This window comes from Plecotus auritus (genome assembly GCF_963455305.1).
Source record: "Plecotus auritus genome assembly, chromosome: 6".
In the NCBI taxonomy this organism is placed as follows: Eukaryota; Metazoa; Chordata; class Mammalia; order Chiroptera; family Vespertilionidae; genus Plecotus; species Plecotus auritus.
Window position 1 is genome coordinate 36,712,267 of NC_137773.1, and position 14,943 is coordinate 36,727,209.

At 37.2% G+C, this 14,943-nt stretch overlaps 1 protein-coding gene across 2 annotated transcripts in view; it reads left to right on the forward strand.

Moving 5' to 3' along the window:
• The window catches only part of AFF4 (ALF transcription elongation factor 4), an 84,515-nt gene that overhangs the window by 63,769 nt on the left and 5,803 nt on the right, over window positions 1-14,943 (forward strand). For both annotated transcript variants that reach the window (XM_080672397.1, XM_080672398.1), the window contains 9 exons: window positions 650-738; window positions 2,147-2,387; window positions 7,100-7,194; window positions 7,788-7,851; window positions 7,965-8,101; window positions 10,696-10,767; window positions 12,113-12,206; window positions 13,029-13,072; window positions 14,534-14,754. In XM_080672397.1, the coding sequence (XP_080528523.1) occupies window positions 650-738; window positions 2,147-2,387; window positions 7,100-7,194; window positions 7,788-7,851; window positions 7,965-8,101; window positions 10,696-10,767; window positions 12,113-12,206; window positions 13,029-13,072; window positions 14,534-14,754 (1,057 nt within the window). The remainder of the gene's footprint in view (window positions 1-649; window positions 739-2,146; window positions 2,388-7,099; window positions 7,195-7,787; window positions 7,852-7,964; window positions 8,102-10,695; window positions 10,768-12,112; window positions 12,207-13,028; window positions 13,073-14,533; window positions 14,755-14,943) is intronic.

Genomic DNA, 14,943 nt, shown 5'->3' on the forward strand with positions numbered 1-14,943 from the left:
TATTATTATTATTCTCTCTCATCATTGATGTTTCTATTTCTCCCTCTCTTTCCCTTCCTCTCTGAAATCAATAAAAATATATTTAAAAATAAATAAAATAAAAATGTTATGCTAAGGGAGCCAGATACAAAATGGCACCAATTTATGATTTCATTTATATGAACTGTTTAGAATATGCAAATTCATAAAGACAAAATGTATAGATTAACAATTGCTAGTGTCTGGAGGTGGAGACAATAGGGATTGACTGCTAATGGGTACAGGGTGACTTTTTTAAGATGATGAAAATGGTTTAAAATTGGTTGTTGCCTTGGTTGTACAACTCTGTAAATATACTAAAAGCCATTGAATTGTGTGCTTTTAAAGATTGAATTTTATGCTATGTGAATTATATCTTAATTTTAATTTCACACACCCTCCCCCCACCCCAAAAGACTACAGGAAATTTGTTTTAATATTTGGGCTCTGTTTATCTAAAATAGGAGACTACCACTGAGCCTTAAAACCTACTTCACTTAACTGTTTAAATGAATTATTTTACTTTACATTTGTCCTCTTACTGAAGTTTTTCAAGGATAAACTTTTTTGGGGTGACTAGTTCTGGAATCTATAAAGTTCAAACCTAGCAGCTCTTTCTGTTTTCGTCCAGAATGAAGATGATAACCGAGCCAATGACAGCAAGAAACCCAAAACAGAGGACAAGAATTTAGCAGGCCACAAGCCACCCAGCAACAGAGAGTATGTCCCTAAAACATGTTACATGTGTGTTGACATATGTATGTAATTTGCTATTGGGCTTCCTAACATGCTCTTAGAATGTTCCTTTTAGCAAGTATATATTATATACATGTATACATATAACATACACCAAATAGTGGGAGCTTTTGCTTTTAGCTAACAGGGATGGAAAGCATTTAAGGTTTATTCACTTTTTTCTCTGCTCTTTTTTTAGTGGAGTTAGGGGTGAGTATAGTAAGAAAGTAAAGCTTTACAACTTTCTGGCTAGATAAGTTTATCTGTAACTTGCAAGAGACTAATTGGTAATTCATGAGCATTAATATCTTCATTCACCATCCATCTTTTTGTTTTATTCAACTAGTATTTATTGAATATTTGTTGTATGGCAGGCCAAGGGTTAGGCATTCTCCTATATAATAAAGAGGCAATATGCAAATTAACCCTCACACCCTCACAAGATGGCTGCCTACGACCAGGCCGGCAGGGGGTTTAGTGAGGGATGAACAAACAACTGAACAGCAGGCTGTGTGGGGCAACCTGAGGCCAGCAGCGGGGGCAGTTGGGGGTGACCAGGCCAGTGGTGGGGGGCAGTTAGGGGCGACCAGGCTGGCAGAGGGGGGAAGTTGGGGGCAACCAGGCTGCCAGGGGGGGCAGTAAGAGGCAGTCAGGCTGGCGGGGGGGGGGGGGGCAGTTAGGCGCAACCAGGCCGGTGGGGGGGGGGGGGTTCAGTTGAGGGCAATTAGGCTGGTGGAGGGGGGCAATTGGGGGCAACCAGGCTGGCAGGGGGGGCAGTAAGGGGTGACCAGGTCAGCAGGGAGGGTCAGTTGGGGGTGACCTGGCTGGCAGCGGGGGGGCAGTTAGGGGTGACCAGGCCGGCAGGGGGGGGCAGTAAGGGGTGACCAGGTCAGCAGGGAGGGTCAGTTGGGGGTGACCTGGCTGGCAGCGGGGGGCAGTTAGGGGTGACCAGGCCGGCAGGGGGGGCAGTTAGGGTTGACCAGGTAGGCAGGCAGGTGAGCGATTAGGAGCCAGCAGTCCAGGATTGTGAGAGGGATGTCCAACTGCTGATTTAGGCCCAATCCCTGGGATTGGGCCTAAACTGGCAGTCATACATACCCCGAGGGGTCCAGGATTGGAGAGTGTACAGGCTGGGCTGAGGGAACCTCTCCCCCCCACCCCACTCCGACATGAATTTCGTGCACCGGGCCTCTAGTTGGTATATAACCATGGCAAGGGAAAAGCCAGACAAGATACACTCACTCAGGAAATTTACAGATTTGTTTTGCAAAACCATATGTCCTAGTTATCTCATAGGTAACAGCAAATTTGTCTTAAAAGCAAAGAGAAATGAAAAAACTCCGTTGCCCCTATGACTGTGTGGAGAAATGAGGGCATTTGTTTGGTTTGGCAGGTCATCTAAACAGAGTGTGGCAAAAGAAAAAGACTTGTTGCCTTCTCCTGCTGGGCCTGTTCCTTCAAAAGATCCAAAAACGGAGCATGGCTCTCGAAAGAGGACCATTAGTCAGTCTTCTTCCTTAAAGTCAAGTAATAACAGCAACAAGGAGAATAGTGGCAGCAGCAAAAACAGTTCCTCCATGTCAAAGCAGAAGAAAACTGAAGGGAAGACTTCCAGTAGCTCTAAGGAGGCCAAGGTAAGACACTGGGGGCCTTAATCTTGAAAATCAATTTCATTGCCATATGACTTCTCCAAGGTGACACTGTACTTTGAAAATTTTGTAAATATCTCATTAAATTTATAGATCTGTGCATTTTTAATCTTAGAGTGTCATGTTCTTGATAATAAACTAATGCAGTGATCTAAGACCATTAAAGCAGCAAGTCAGCTGGCTATATGCCTAGTAATTAAGATAGAAAACCATAATTGGAAGAGTTGGTTGTGGGAAAACAGTTGATTATGATCGAATTATAAATAGTTCCAGTTGCTTCTCTATGGTTTGAAATTGGCTTCAGGTTTTTAAAAATTGGATTTCATAAGCAAGTTACATTACATAAAATTACAAAGCAACCATTTGGCTTTAATTTGTGAAGAAGAAAAATTCTTTAACTGAGCTAACACTGGAATTATTTCTAAAGCATGATCATATGTAGGGGAATATTCTTAATGTATGTGGATGGAAATTAGTGCAGTTTTGAAAAAGCTGCTTTGATCTATCACCCTCAATGCAAATAAATAAAAATCTTTATTTGCATTGCTTTCTAAATTGTTCTGATCCAGGAGCAAACTCTATGACAAAATTAAGAAAATACCTATATTTTTAAGAATATAATTCACTGTATTATTTGTAACTTAAGTAGCAAAGGTTTGAGAGTTGAAAAATTAGATGAAGGCAGTTAGTCCTGTTCATTAAATGTGGTAATTAAATCTTTTAAATTGAAGTAATTTAAATTGTGAACAAAATGTCTTAAATGGAAATTTACAGAAGGCCTTTTCTCTGGCTGGGCACCTTTCTGTAGTAGTTTAGACTTAGTCCTAGTATCCTCTGGAACCTGAGTGTTCTGTTGTCTTCCTTCACTGCTCCAGATCTCTACTAACCTGCTTTTTGGCTCTTTCTTCATTTCTTCTTTAATTGTAGGATTTTGAGGCCTATATGCTTATTTCGTGAAACCTATTATCTTTTTTTTTATGTAGCACTTATTCAATAAGCTTGCCTGCTCATTTGGCTTCAGTTAATCTCATAGGTAAAACTCACTGCCTGTATCTCTTCCTTATTGGTTCATTAGCTTCTTGAAAGCAGGGATTTGTATCTTGTTTTTTGTTTTATCCAGTGTAGAACTTACTGGGTAATCAAGAAATACTTGTTGGATCAAATGTGGATATTTGGGGTGGGAATGGCTGGGGGTGGGGGGCAATTGGGGGAAAAAGGCATATGTAAAACTTTAGACGATAGAAAAATAAAAATAATAAAAGCTATAATCCCTTAAAAAAACACACACAAAATGTGGATATTTGACAAACTATAAAATAGAGGCCCTGATCACTTTAATTTCAAGATCTTATGGCAGTTGTTAAAGTTACTGTTAGTCTTGGCAATTTCCAGTTTAAACAATTACGTATGGATTTATGAAAGAAAAATCTTTAATTTAGTTAGAAAACATGCTATTTCGTATATCCGTGGTCGGCAAACTGCGGCTCGCAAGCCACATGCGGCTCTTTGGCCCCTTGAGTGTGGCTCTTCCACAAAATACCACAGCCTGGGGGAGTCTATTTTGAAGAAGTGGCGTTAGAAGAAGTTTAAGTTTAAAAAATTTGGCTCTCAAAAGAAATTTCAATCGTTGTACTGTTGATATTTGGCTCTGTTGACTGACTTTGCCGACCACTGTCTTATATCAACTAAAGGAAAAATTAATATGACAACCCAAAATTTCATATAATTTTTATTTTACGTTTTTTCTAGATTTTTGCTCATATCAAATTTTTAAAAATGACATATAGCTATTCAATAGTGTCTCCCTATGTTTTTAATATCTGTAACATCTCTACTTATGTTCCTCTCATGCTCTTAATATTAGCTGTGTGCCTTCCCTCTTTTTCCCTTGATCAGTCTCATCAGAAGCTTACCAATTTTACTTGTCTTTTCAAAAAACAGCCTTTGTTTTTGTTGATTCTCTGTAATTTATTTTGTTTTCTGTTTCGTTAATTTATACTCTTACCTTTTTTAAAAATGTTTTTTATTGATTTTAGAGAGGAAGGAAGAGGGAAAGAGAGATAGAAACATTGATGAGAGAGAAACATTAATTGATTGCTTCTCGCAGGCCCCCCCATTGGGGATTGAGATTGCAATCTGGCATGTGCCCTGACCAGAAATCAAACCAGGGACTTCTTGGCTCATGGGCCAATGCTCAACCACTGAGTCACACCGACCAGGCCATACTCTTATCTATATAATTTCCTTTCTTATTCTTTTTGTTTTATTATTTTTACTTTTAGAGATGAATATTTCATTAATTTCTAAATTAATTTTAAGCCTTTCCTCCCCCCTCTAATATGAGCAGTTAGACTATACACTGAGTGGCCAGATTATTATGATCTCTGAACACACAATAATCTGGCCACTCAGTGTATATCCTATATAATAAAAGGCTAATGCGCGCGCGCGCACGTGCGCAGAGTGGCCAGATTATTATGTGTTCAGAGATCATAATAATCTGGCCACTCAGTGTATATTTCCCTTTAAATACTGCTTTAGCTGCATAGCACAAATTTTGGTATATAATGTTTTTATAACATAATTTAAAATGTTTTCTAATTTCCATTGTGATTTCATCTTAGGTCAAAGAGTTACTTAAAAGTACATTACTCAATTTCCAAACATACAGACATTTTCTAGTTATCTTTTGGTTAGTCCTCCTACCTTAATTGCATTGGAACTGGAGAGTGATCTGCATGGTGGCAATCTTAAAATTTGTTAAGATTTGCTTTATATTTCTAAAGTACATGGAAGATTTTTCTAATATTACATATTTGCTTTAAAAGAAGCATCTACATATATTGGGGACAGGGATCTATATAATGTAATTAGATTAATCATGTTTTCAAACCTTTTCTATGCTGATTGATATTTTACCAGTTCTATTATTGTTTACTGAGAGAATTGTGTTTTACTTCTGTTATTTCTACAAATATATAGGATTTGTCTATTTCTTATAGTTTATCATTTTTTTAAATTTAGATATACTTTATACATAATATATCAGTTTTAGATGATTTGATATATGTATATTTTATGAAATGATCACTACAGTAAGTCTAGTTAACATCCATCACCACACAGTGATTTTATATATCACACACATATAATTTTTATATAAGAAAGTGTTGAACTATCTGGAAAAACATTTTTTAATTTTCAGAAACTTCAGGGTTTTTTTTTTTGTTTTTTTTTAAATATATTTTATTGATATTTTACAGAGAGGAAAGGAGAGGGATAGAAAGCTAGAAACATCGATGAGAGAGAAACATCGATCAGCTGCCTCCTGCACACCTCCTACTGGGGATGTGCCCGCAACCAAGGTACATGCCCTTGACCGGAATCGAACCCGGGACCCTTCAGTCCGCAGGCCGACGCTCTATCCACTGAGCCAAACCGGTTTCGGCCAGTTTTTTAATCTAAAGTTAGGCACTATAAATCTAAAAGCTGTCTTAATAATGTTACATTGCAACACAATATTCAGGAAGCCATTTCATAAACATGCAAACTTCACCATAAAGAGCTTAGTATTTTGTCAAATCTCAGGACTTTTATTCTTGAAGTAAGTTGTAATGGGTGGAACTGAAAAGTTCTTATATAAGGAAAGAAAGAAAATGATTATAAGATTCATGTTAAGTAGGTTTTAAGCACCAGTAGTAAAATTATTTATTACTGGGTTTTCTGATGTTAAAACATATTCGTAGGGTAAACTCTCCTTTGTTATGATGTTTTATTATGGAAAGTATATATTCATTTTATTAAAGATAGGGCTGGATGGGGAAGCAGTCATAGCCCTGGCATAGAGAATTATATTGATAGGAAGCAGAATAAAGTTTAAGAAAGTTGGCTAGGCTTTTAAAATCTGACCGATCTGTCAGATTTGGATTGAAAGCCCAAATTTTAGGAATGCCACTTACTAGTAAATCTGTTTGAACTTTGGGCAAGTTACTTAACCTCCTTGAGACTGCTTTTTACTCTATTCTAATAGCAGTACATATTTCATAGGATTGTTGAAGGATTAATGACTGTGCTAAGATAACTTAGTGCCTGGTAAGTAGTAAGCACACAGGAAATGTTAGATTTTTTTTTTTAAACATATTTTTATTGATTTTTTACAGAGCGGAAGGGAGAGGGATAGAGAGCCAGAAACATCAATGAGAGAGAAACATCGATCAGCTGCCTCCTGCACACCTCCCACGGGGGATGTGCCCGCAACCAAGGTACATGCCCTTGACCGGAATCGAACCCGGGACCCTTTAGTCCGCAGGCCGACGCTCTATCCACTGAGCCAAACCGGTTTCGGCTAGATATTTTTATTACTATTTTCATTGACACTAATTACCAGTAAATTTTGTCTTAAGTAGTACTGCTATTTTAATACTAGGTTTGTATCTTTCTTACGTTTTAACAAGTGCCTAGGTCAGTGCCTGCCACATAGAAGACCCCTAATATTAGAATGAAAAATTTTGATTATGTAAAATGGATTCAATCTATAAAAAAGATGTTTATAATTTGAAATTTTAAAATTTTATAACAAGGAAATTAATTACTGAAATTAGTGGAATTTTGTTTTCTTTTTACCGGTGGCTCAGGAAATTTTTTTAATTTAATTTTAATCTCCTCACAATTTTAAACATATATTTTTTTTTGGTCAGGAAAAGACTTCAAATAGCTCCTCTAACTGTCCGACATCTACACCAACTCCTGAAGCTTCAAAGCCTCGGAGAACAAAGCTTACCTTTGATGACAGGTGAGATAAATTAAGATTTTTTATGCATTCAAGAAATCATGCCAGTCAGCATATAAGAAATTCATTTTAATTTCTGTCATTGACTAGAAGAATTCATACTGTGATCTACAGAATAATTGGCTTTTAATTTGAAAGGCACCAAGTAGCCCCAAGTATTGTTCCTCTGAGTTAACTCTATGACTCTCATTGGGGATGTGAATGATGTGTCTTCAGGTAGAACCTTATTGCTGCTGATATGACTGTTTAAAATAAGGGTTTTCTTAAATATGTAAGAATAATGTTGGATTTTCCCCTCCATTTTGATAAGAGATTTCTCCTATTCTTTTATTTACTCTAAAGTTCTCAAACAACTTGGATAAGTTAGTACTTAATATTAGGGAGCTTGATTTCTGTTTTGCCATGAGTTGGCCAATACTATTTATGCTCTTAGCTCAATGTAAACATTTATCAGGAAAACAGTGAATCAAATGTTTTAGTAATTGCTCATTTTCTTGAGGGCATGAAAACTGAGGGATGCTAGAGATGTAAATGAACTATTGTCATCTTATGAAAAATATTTACTACATTATTTACAATAAAAATTTACATTGCAGAAGTTATTCAGCAGACCATTATTTACAAGAAGCAAAAAAGCTAAAGCACAATGCAGATGCATTGGTATGTAAATATTCTCTTCACATTTATACATTCAGATTAATTAAATCTTCACTTGTTGTTTGTTTGCATACCACATCAGTGCAGCTCTCATTATTTTTTTCTCCTTTTTTCAGTCTGACAGGTTTGAGAAAGCTGTATACTATCTTGATGCTGTGGTATCTTTCATTGAATGTGGAAATGCTTTAGAGAAAAATGCTCAGGAATCCAAATCCCCATTTCCTATGTATTCAGAGACAGTGGAGCTCATCAAGTAAGTGGGAAAACTTGCCATATCATTGACAATATTATTTCTCTGGTCCATCTAGGAAGGGGTTGATATAACTATATAGTCATACACTGCATAACAACGTTTTGGTCAACGATAGACCAAATGTATGACGGTCCCATAAGACTACAGTGGAACTGAAAAATTTCGATTGCCTAGCATTGTGGATCTGTGATAATATCACAGCACAATGCCTTATTTGTTTATAGTGATGTTGGTGTAAGCAATCCTACTGCACTTGCCCGTCTCATATAAAAGTATACCATATACATGTTACTTAACGAAGCCAGTGTTACTAATTTATGTGTTTCTTATCATTATTTTATTATTTTTTTTAATTTAATCTTTATTGTTCAGATTTTTACAATTGTTCTTCCTTTTTCCCCCATAGCTCCCCTCCTCCCGGTTCCCACCCTACCCTCTGCCCTTACCTCCCCCGCCCTGTCCTCATCCATAGGTGTACGATTTTTGTCCAGTCTCTTCCCGCATCCCCCACACCCCTTCCCCCCAAGAATTGTCAGTCCACTCCCTTTCTATGCCCCTGATTCTGTTATATTCACCAGTTTATTCTGTTCCTCAGATTTTTAATTCACTTGATTTTTAGATTCACTTGTTGATAGTTATGTATTTGTTGTTCATAATTTTTATCTTTACCTTTTTCTTCTTCCTCTTCTTAAAGAATACCTTTCAGCATTTCATATAATACTGGTTTGGCGGTGATGAACTCCTTTAGCTTTTTCTTATCTGTAAAGCTCTTTATCTGACCTTCAATTCTGAATGATAGCTTTGCTGGGTAGAGTAATCTTGGTTGTAGGTTCTTGCTATTCATCACTTTGAATATTTCTTGCCACTTCTTCTGGCCTGCATAGTTTCTGTTGAGAAATCAGCTGACAGTCCTATGGGTGCTCCCTTGTAGGTAATTAACTGTTTTTCTCTTGCTGCTTTTAAGATTCTCTCTCTGTCTTTTGCTCTTGGCATTTTAATTATGATGTGTCTTGGTGTGGTCCTCTTTGGATTCCTTTTGTTTGGGGTTCTGTGCGCTTCCTGGACTTGTAAGTCTATTTCTTTCACCAGGTGGGGGAAGTTTTCAGTCATTATTTCTTCAAATAGGTTTTCAGTATCTTGCTCTCTCTCTTCTTCTGGCACCCCCATAATTCTGATGTTGGTACGCTTTAAGTTGTCCCAGAGTCTTCTTACACTATCTTCAACTTTTTGGATTTTTTTTTTTTCTTTTTGCTTTTCCGGTTCAGTATTTTTTGCTTCTTTGTATTTCAAATCTTTGACTTGATTCTTGCGGTCCTCTAGTCTGTTTTTGGGTCTCTGTATAATATTGTTTATTTCAGTCAGTGTATGTTTAATTTCTAGTTGGTCCTTTTTCATATCTTCGAGTGTCTCGCTAAATTTATCGGCCTCTTCTAGAAAATTCTTGAAAAACCTTATAACCGTGGTTTTGAACTCTATATCCAGTCGTTTGCTTTCCTCCATTTCTTTCATTTGTGATCTGTTTCTTTGTCTCCACATTTTGGCTGCTTCCCTGAGTTGGTAGAGTAGCTTTGTGTGGTAGGTGTCCTATATGGCCCAGTGGCTCAGCCTCCCCCAGTTACCTGAGGTGGACAATTTTGGTGCACCCCTTTGTGGACTGTGTGCACAGCCCTGTTGTAGTTAAGTCTTGATTGTTGTTGGTATTACTGGGAGGAATTGGCCTCCAGGCTAATTGGCTGTGAGGATCAGCTGTGTCTATGCTGGGAGAACTTCTGTGCTGGAGACATCCTTATGAGACAAGACTTGCAAAATTGCAAAAGCCTCTGTGCTCAGCTTGGATGGGGCGGAGTCTCAGGGCGGAGCAGACAGCCTTGGCTTCCGTCAGCCCTGCCCTAGTATCCCTCGGTAATCGCTGCAAGCACCTCTGAGAGAAAGCCACCCTCGAGTTTCACCCGCTGCCAGACAGTCCAGTTTCTCCCCGAATGAGTCTGGGTTCCCAGAAACTCACCCAGAACTGGAGTTCAGCGCAGTCGGGAGCTTCCGTCTCCCTCCCGCTTTAGAAAGCCAGCCACACACTCAGCTCTTATCGTTATTTTAAAGTATACTCTTTCTACTTACATTAAAAAAAATTTACTGTAAAACAAACAGTATGCTGTGTTATGCCGGCAGCAGCTTAAATGTCTTATGTTTACCCCATCTTTTGACTGCATCGTTTTCTCTTGCACTTGATTTAATCTTGTGTTATTTTGTAAAGTAACATGCTGTACAGGCTTGTAGCCTAGGAACAATAGGCTGTACCATGTAGCCTAGGTCTGTGGTAGGCTATACTATCTAGGTTTGTGTAAGTGAGCACTGTGGTGTTTCCACATGATGAAATCGCCTAACGACATGAACATATCCCTTTCGTTAAGCAGCATGACTATATATAATAGAGCTGAGGAGGATGTTTAATCCTTTATTGTCCTTGGATAAGGAGAATTAGATACTTCAATGAGTATTTTTGCCTTTATGTAGGTTAGAGTCTAATGTTTTAAGGACTAAGGTAGTCAGAAGATTAAGTTAAAATACTGTCATTTGTTTGTTATTTTAACTCACAGATACACTATGAAGCTAAAGAATTACTTAGCACCAGATGCTACAGCTGCAGATAAAAGACTCACAGTACTTTGGTAAGTGTTGTGTATTCTAACTTCTGCTAAATGTCAGGCAGTTCCCTAATAAATTGTGCTGTGTATGTGCTTCTGAAAGTTATTCTTGAATCAACATTCTATAACCCAGCCATAAATCTATTCTTGATGGGTAAAGTAGAAACTAACTCAAAATTCATATTGAAAAGTTTTAATAGTTGTCAGTCTCTGATCCATTGCCCTTTTGACAAAAGTCTTGGGAGAGTGGGATTAATAAGAACTCTAATTATCTTAAATGGTTACTTTTCCAGGCTCTTTTTTTTTTTTTTTTTTTTTTGTATCCTCTCTCTCCATTCACATATACCTTTCCTTGGGAAGCAAATGTTTAGTTTTCTCAGAATAAAGAATGTGGTTTGTTTGCTTGTATTTCAGGGATATGTAGCAGTTCATTTGTTACAGTTATTTACCTGGCACTATGTTCAACAGCTGGGAATATAGCTGTGTATAGAACTGACATGGTCCTGTTTGTCATAGTGTCTAGTGTGAGGAGACAGATATTAATCAAATAATCACAACTATATGAATTAAGTAGTTTGAAAGAAAAGTATATGTAATGGCAAGAGTAGAGTATAGGGAGACCTAGTCTTTAGATAGAGGGAACATATGCAAGGGCTGAATAGTGGAAAGAAACTGGAAACTATAGAAGAACCAAAAGAAGACCAGTGAGCCCTAGCTGGTTTCACTCAGTGGATAGAACGTAGGCCCACAACTGAAGGATCCTGGATTTGATTCCGGTCAAGGGCATATACCTTGGTTGCAGGCTCGATTCCCTGGCCCTTGTCAGGGCACATGTGGGAGGCAACCAATTGATATGTCTCACTCACATTGATGTTTCTCTCTTTTCTGTCTCTCCCCCTCCCTTCTACTCTCTAAAAATCAATGGAAAAATATCCTTGGGTGAGGATTAATAAACAACAAAAAAAAGACCAGTAGAAGTGAAAGTGACTGAAGCCATGTTAAGGCCTATATATATTTCCTCAAAGTTGTAATATTTATAGTTGAGTTTCCTAGTGTTTGTTGTTTAATTTTAGATTACTTATAATTTGATCTATAGAGTCTACCCCTCAGTTTTTAAGTGCATATGTTACAATGACATATTGGATCCTGTGGGTGAGGTTTTAATTTTTGAATGTCAACAAATAGGAAGCTAGTCCTAGGTATCTTTCCCTTCCTTCTCCTCTCTAGGGCATGTGTTAAAACCATCTTTTGGTTTTGCCTAAGAATTAGTGCTGTTGATCTTATACTCTTGCACGATTCAAAGCTTGTACAGATGAGGCCAGAGTGTGTTGTCCTATAAATAAGCTGCCCTTTTTTCCCCATTGATTAGCCTGAGATGCCAGTCTCTGCTGTACCTGAGGCTATTCAAACTGAAGAAGGAAAATGCTCTGAAGTACTCAAAGACATTGACAGAGCACCTGAAGGTAAGTGTGCCAAAGAGGAGGGTTCATTTGCCAGGAGACAAAAATTATAGTCTTCTATCCCTACTCCAGAAGTGCCCTCAAGTATAAAAGTATACCATATACATGGCAAGGGAGGAGCTATTTGGGAACTTTCAAATAAGTTTGAGGTTTCTTGTAAGTTTTTAAATGCACATATATCTATCTGATTGTAGAACCTATGTAGCAATATTCAGTAGCTCTTAACATTTCACTAGATGTAGGCTATTTTTATTGTGAAACCTAATTTATACTTATAAAATGGTCTCTTGTTTGTACTACCATCTTTCCTTAGATGACTTACAGTTTTCTAAAATGTCTTTCTATTTTTTCCTTTAATAGCAACACATAAATCTTCCTCAGATCCTGCCCTAATTATAATTTGGAACCCTTCAGTAGCTTACCATTGCCTACAGAATCAAGCCCAAGTTTCTTGCCCTAACCTATAAGGTCCTCAAGATCTTTCTCTCTTGTTCCTTATCTAAACCTGTGCTCCAGGCTAACTTTATGGTCTCATATATTCTCTTTTCTGCAGCCTTTGTATGTGTAATGACTCCCTTCTCCCTTCTTCTTTATCAGTCTGAGTGTTATTCATTCTTTGTGTCTCACTTAAGTCCTCCAGAAAACCCCAGCTCTTACCTATAACTCCTTTGTATTGACATTTACATACACACACACACATTTTGGTTTTTAATTTACAAGGTTTAAGATCAGCTCTGTCCCAGTGCTTTTGAATATATTTAGTACTTCATAAGTAGTATTGTTGTTTTTAAAAAATTTGTTAATTACATTTTATTTTCTCCACAGAATTCTTATAATAATTCTCAAGCACCATCACCTGGCTTGGGAAGGTAGGTCAATTTTATTCTATAAAATATTATTTGTGACAAGTTTATTTTTACATAAAAGTGGAATGGTTAGGGTCTAATTTCCAAAAATGGTAAGATGACAACCTTTTAAAAAATGAAAACTATCTCTGAGTATTTTAAAATATTTTATATTTTTTTATAAATTGAAATAGGATAATGAACATAGTCTTACAAAGATTAGAGAGGAGGGGACATTTCACCTGCAGAAATCGGAGTTTTTTTACAGCACCTTAACTCTTCTCACAAGTTGATTTCTGTAGCTACTTGGGTTTATATCACGGTGGTTTTATCTTTACTAAAGTCTTGACACTGTCAGAATTTAATAATTGAGGCATGATTGTGGTTTCTCCTCCATCTCCACATCACTTTATCCCACCCTTCCCCCAAAAGAAGGAAAAATACATAAATCATCTTTTTTGGTATTAAGTTTATTCACTTAGTATGTTTATGTTAATTGACATTTTGTCTCTGCTCTTATGTATTTTCTTAACCAAATTATAGTGCCAAAAGTGCAGATAAAAATTTTTCTTTTTTTTTTAAACAATTTTTAAAAATTCTCACCTGATACGTTTTTATTTATTTGAGAGAGAGAAACATAAATCTGAGAGAATCAATGTGAGAGAGAGAAACATCTGTCTGTTGTCTTCTATATGGAGCGTGCCCCAATTGGGGAATGAACCCACAACCCAAATATGTGCCCTGAATCGGGAATTGAACTGCAACCTGTTGGTTTACGGGATGATGTTCAACCAACTGAGCCACACCAGGGCTAGATAAAAATATTCTTAACAAATAGCTCCCCCCCTACCACCCCCAACTTTTGTTTGATTTTTCTTTTTTTTATGATTTTGGGCATTTCCACAAATTTTAGTACTGAAATGAACCTGCCAGCTTTCAACATGTGTTTTCTAAAAATATTTAATTGACGGAAGCTTGAGATGATTACAGTTGATTGGGAAAGCTGTATCTCTTTGTCAGCTCTGAATAACTTGGTTAAACTACAAAAATACCAGAAATTACGGAATTAAAAATAAAATGTTCCCATTTACTACCTCAATTTTTTTTTTTGGCGCTAAATTATTAATTCCACGCAACTTTTCACAAAACAGTTTGAAAAGTACTAAATGTATATACCCATCGAAAGTGTTGGACTGGGAGTGAGGCAATCTAACATACAAACTACAGTACTAGCATTTCTTTCCCATTTCTTGTTCTGTTGCCATTAAAACAAAGCATCTGGATAAAATGATAATTCACAGTGGTCTTTAGTGAGTGAAGTACTTATTTAAAAGAAATTGTACTTCCCTGGGAACCCTTCAAGTTTGAAAGAATCTTTAAATTTTAAAAACCTTCATATGGGCTCTTCCTAAAAGCCCATATTACATTGATATTGTCATGTTCACTGTAACCATATGAATAAATTTCCTGTTTCTTTATGTGTAGCAAAGTTGTTGGGATGCCTTCCCCTGTTTCTCCAAAGCTGTCGCCAGGCAATTCAGGAAATTATTCTTCTGGGGCCAGTAGTGCTTCAGCAAGTGGTTCTTCAGTGACCATTCCACACAGGATCCACCAGATGGCAGCCAGCTATGTTCAGGTTACATCTAATTTCCTCTATGCCACAGAAATTTGGGACCAAGCTGAGCAGCTTTCCAAAGAACAAAAAGGTAGGATGGTCTCTGGAGAAACTTTGAGGGGTGGAATTGTTAAAAGGAACTTTTATGGCCTAGTTAAGTCAGTGTCTGGTCTGCATTTTTAGCTTATCATCTAGTTTAGAGTTAATGATCATCAATTTGCTAATCTCCATTGCTTAGCAATCATATTGAATGTACTGAATTTGGTTAAAAATACCTTTC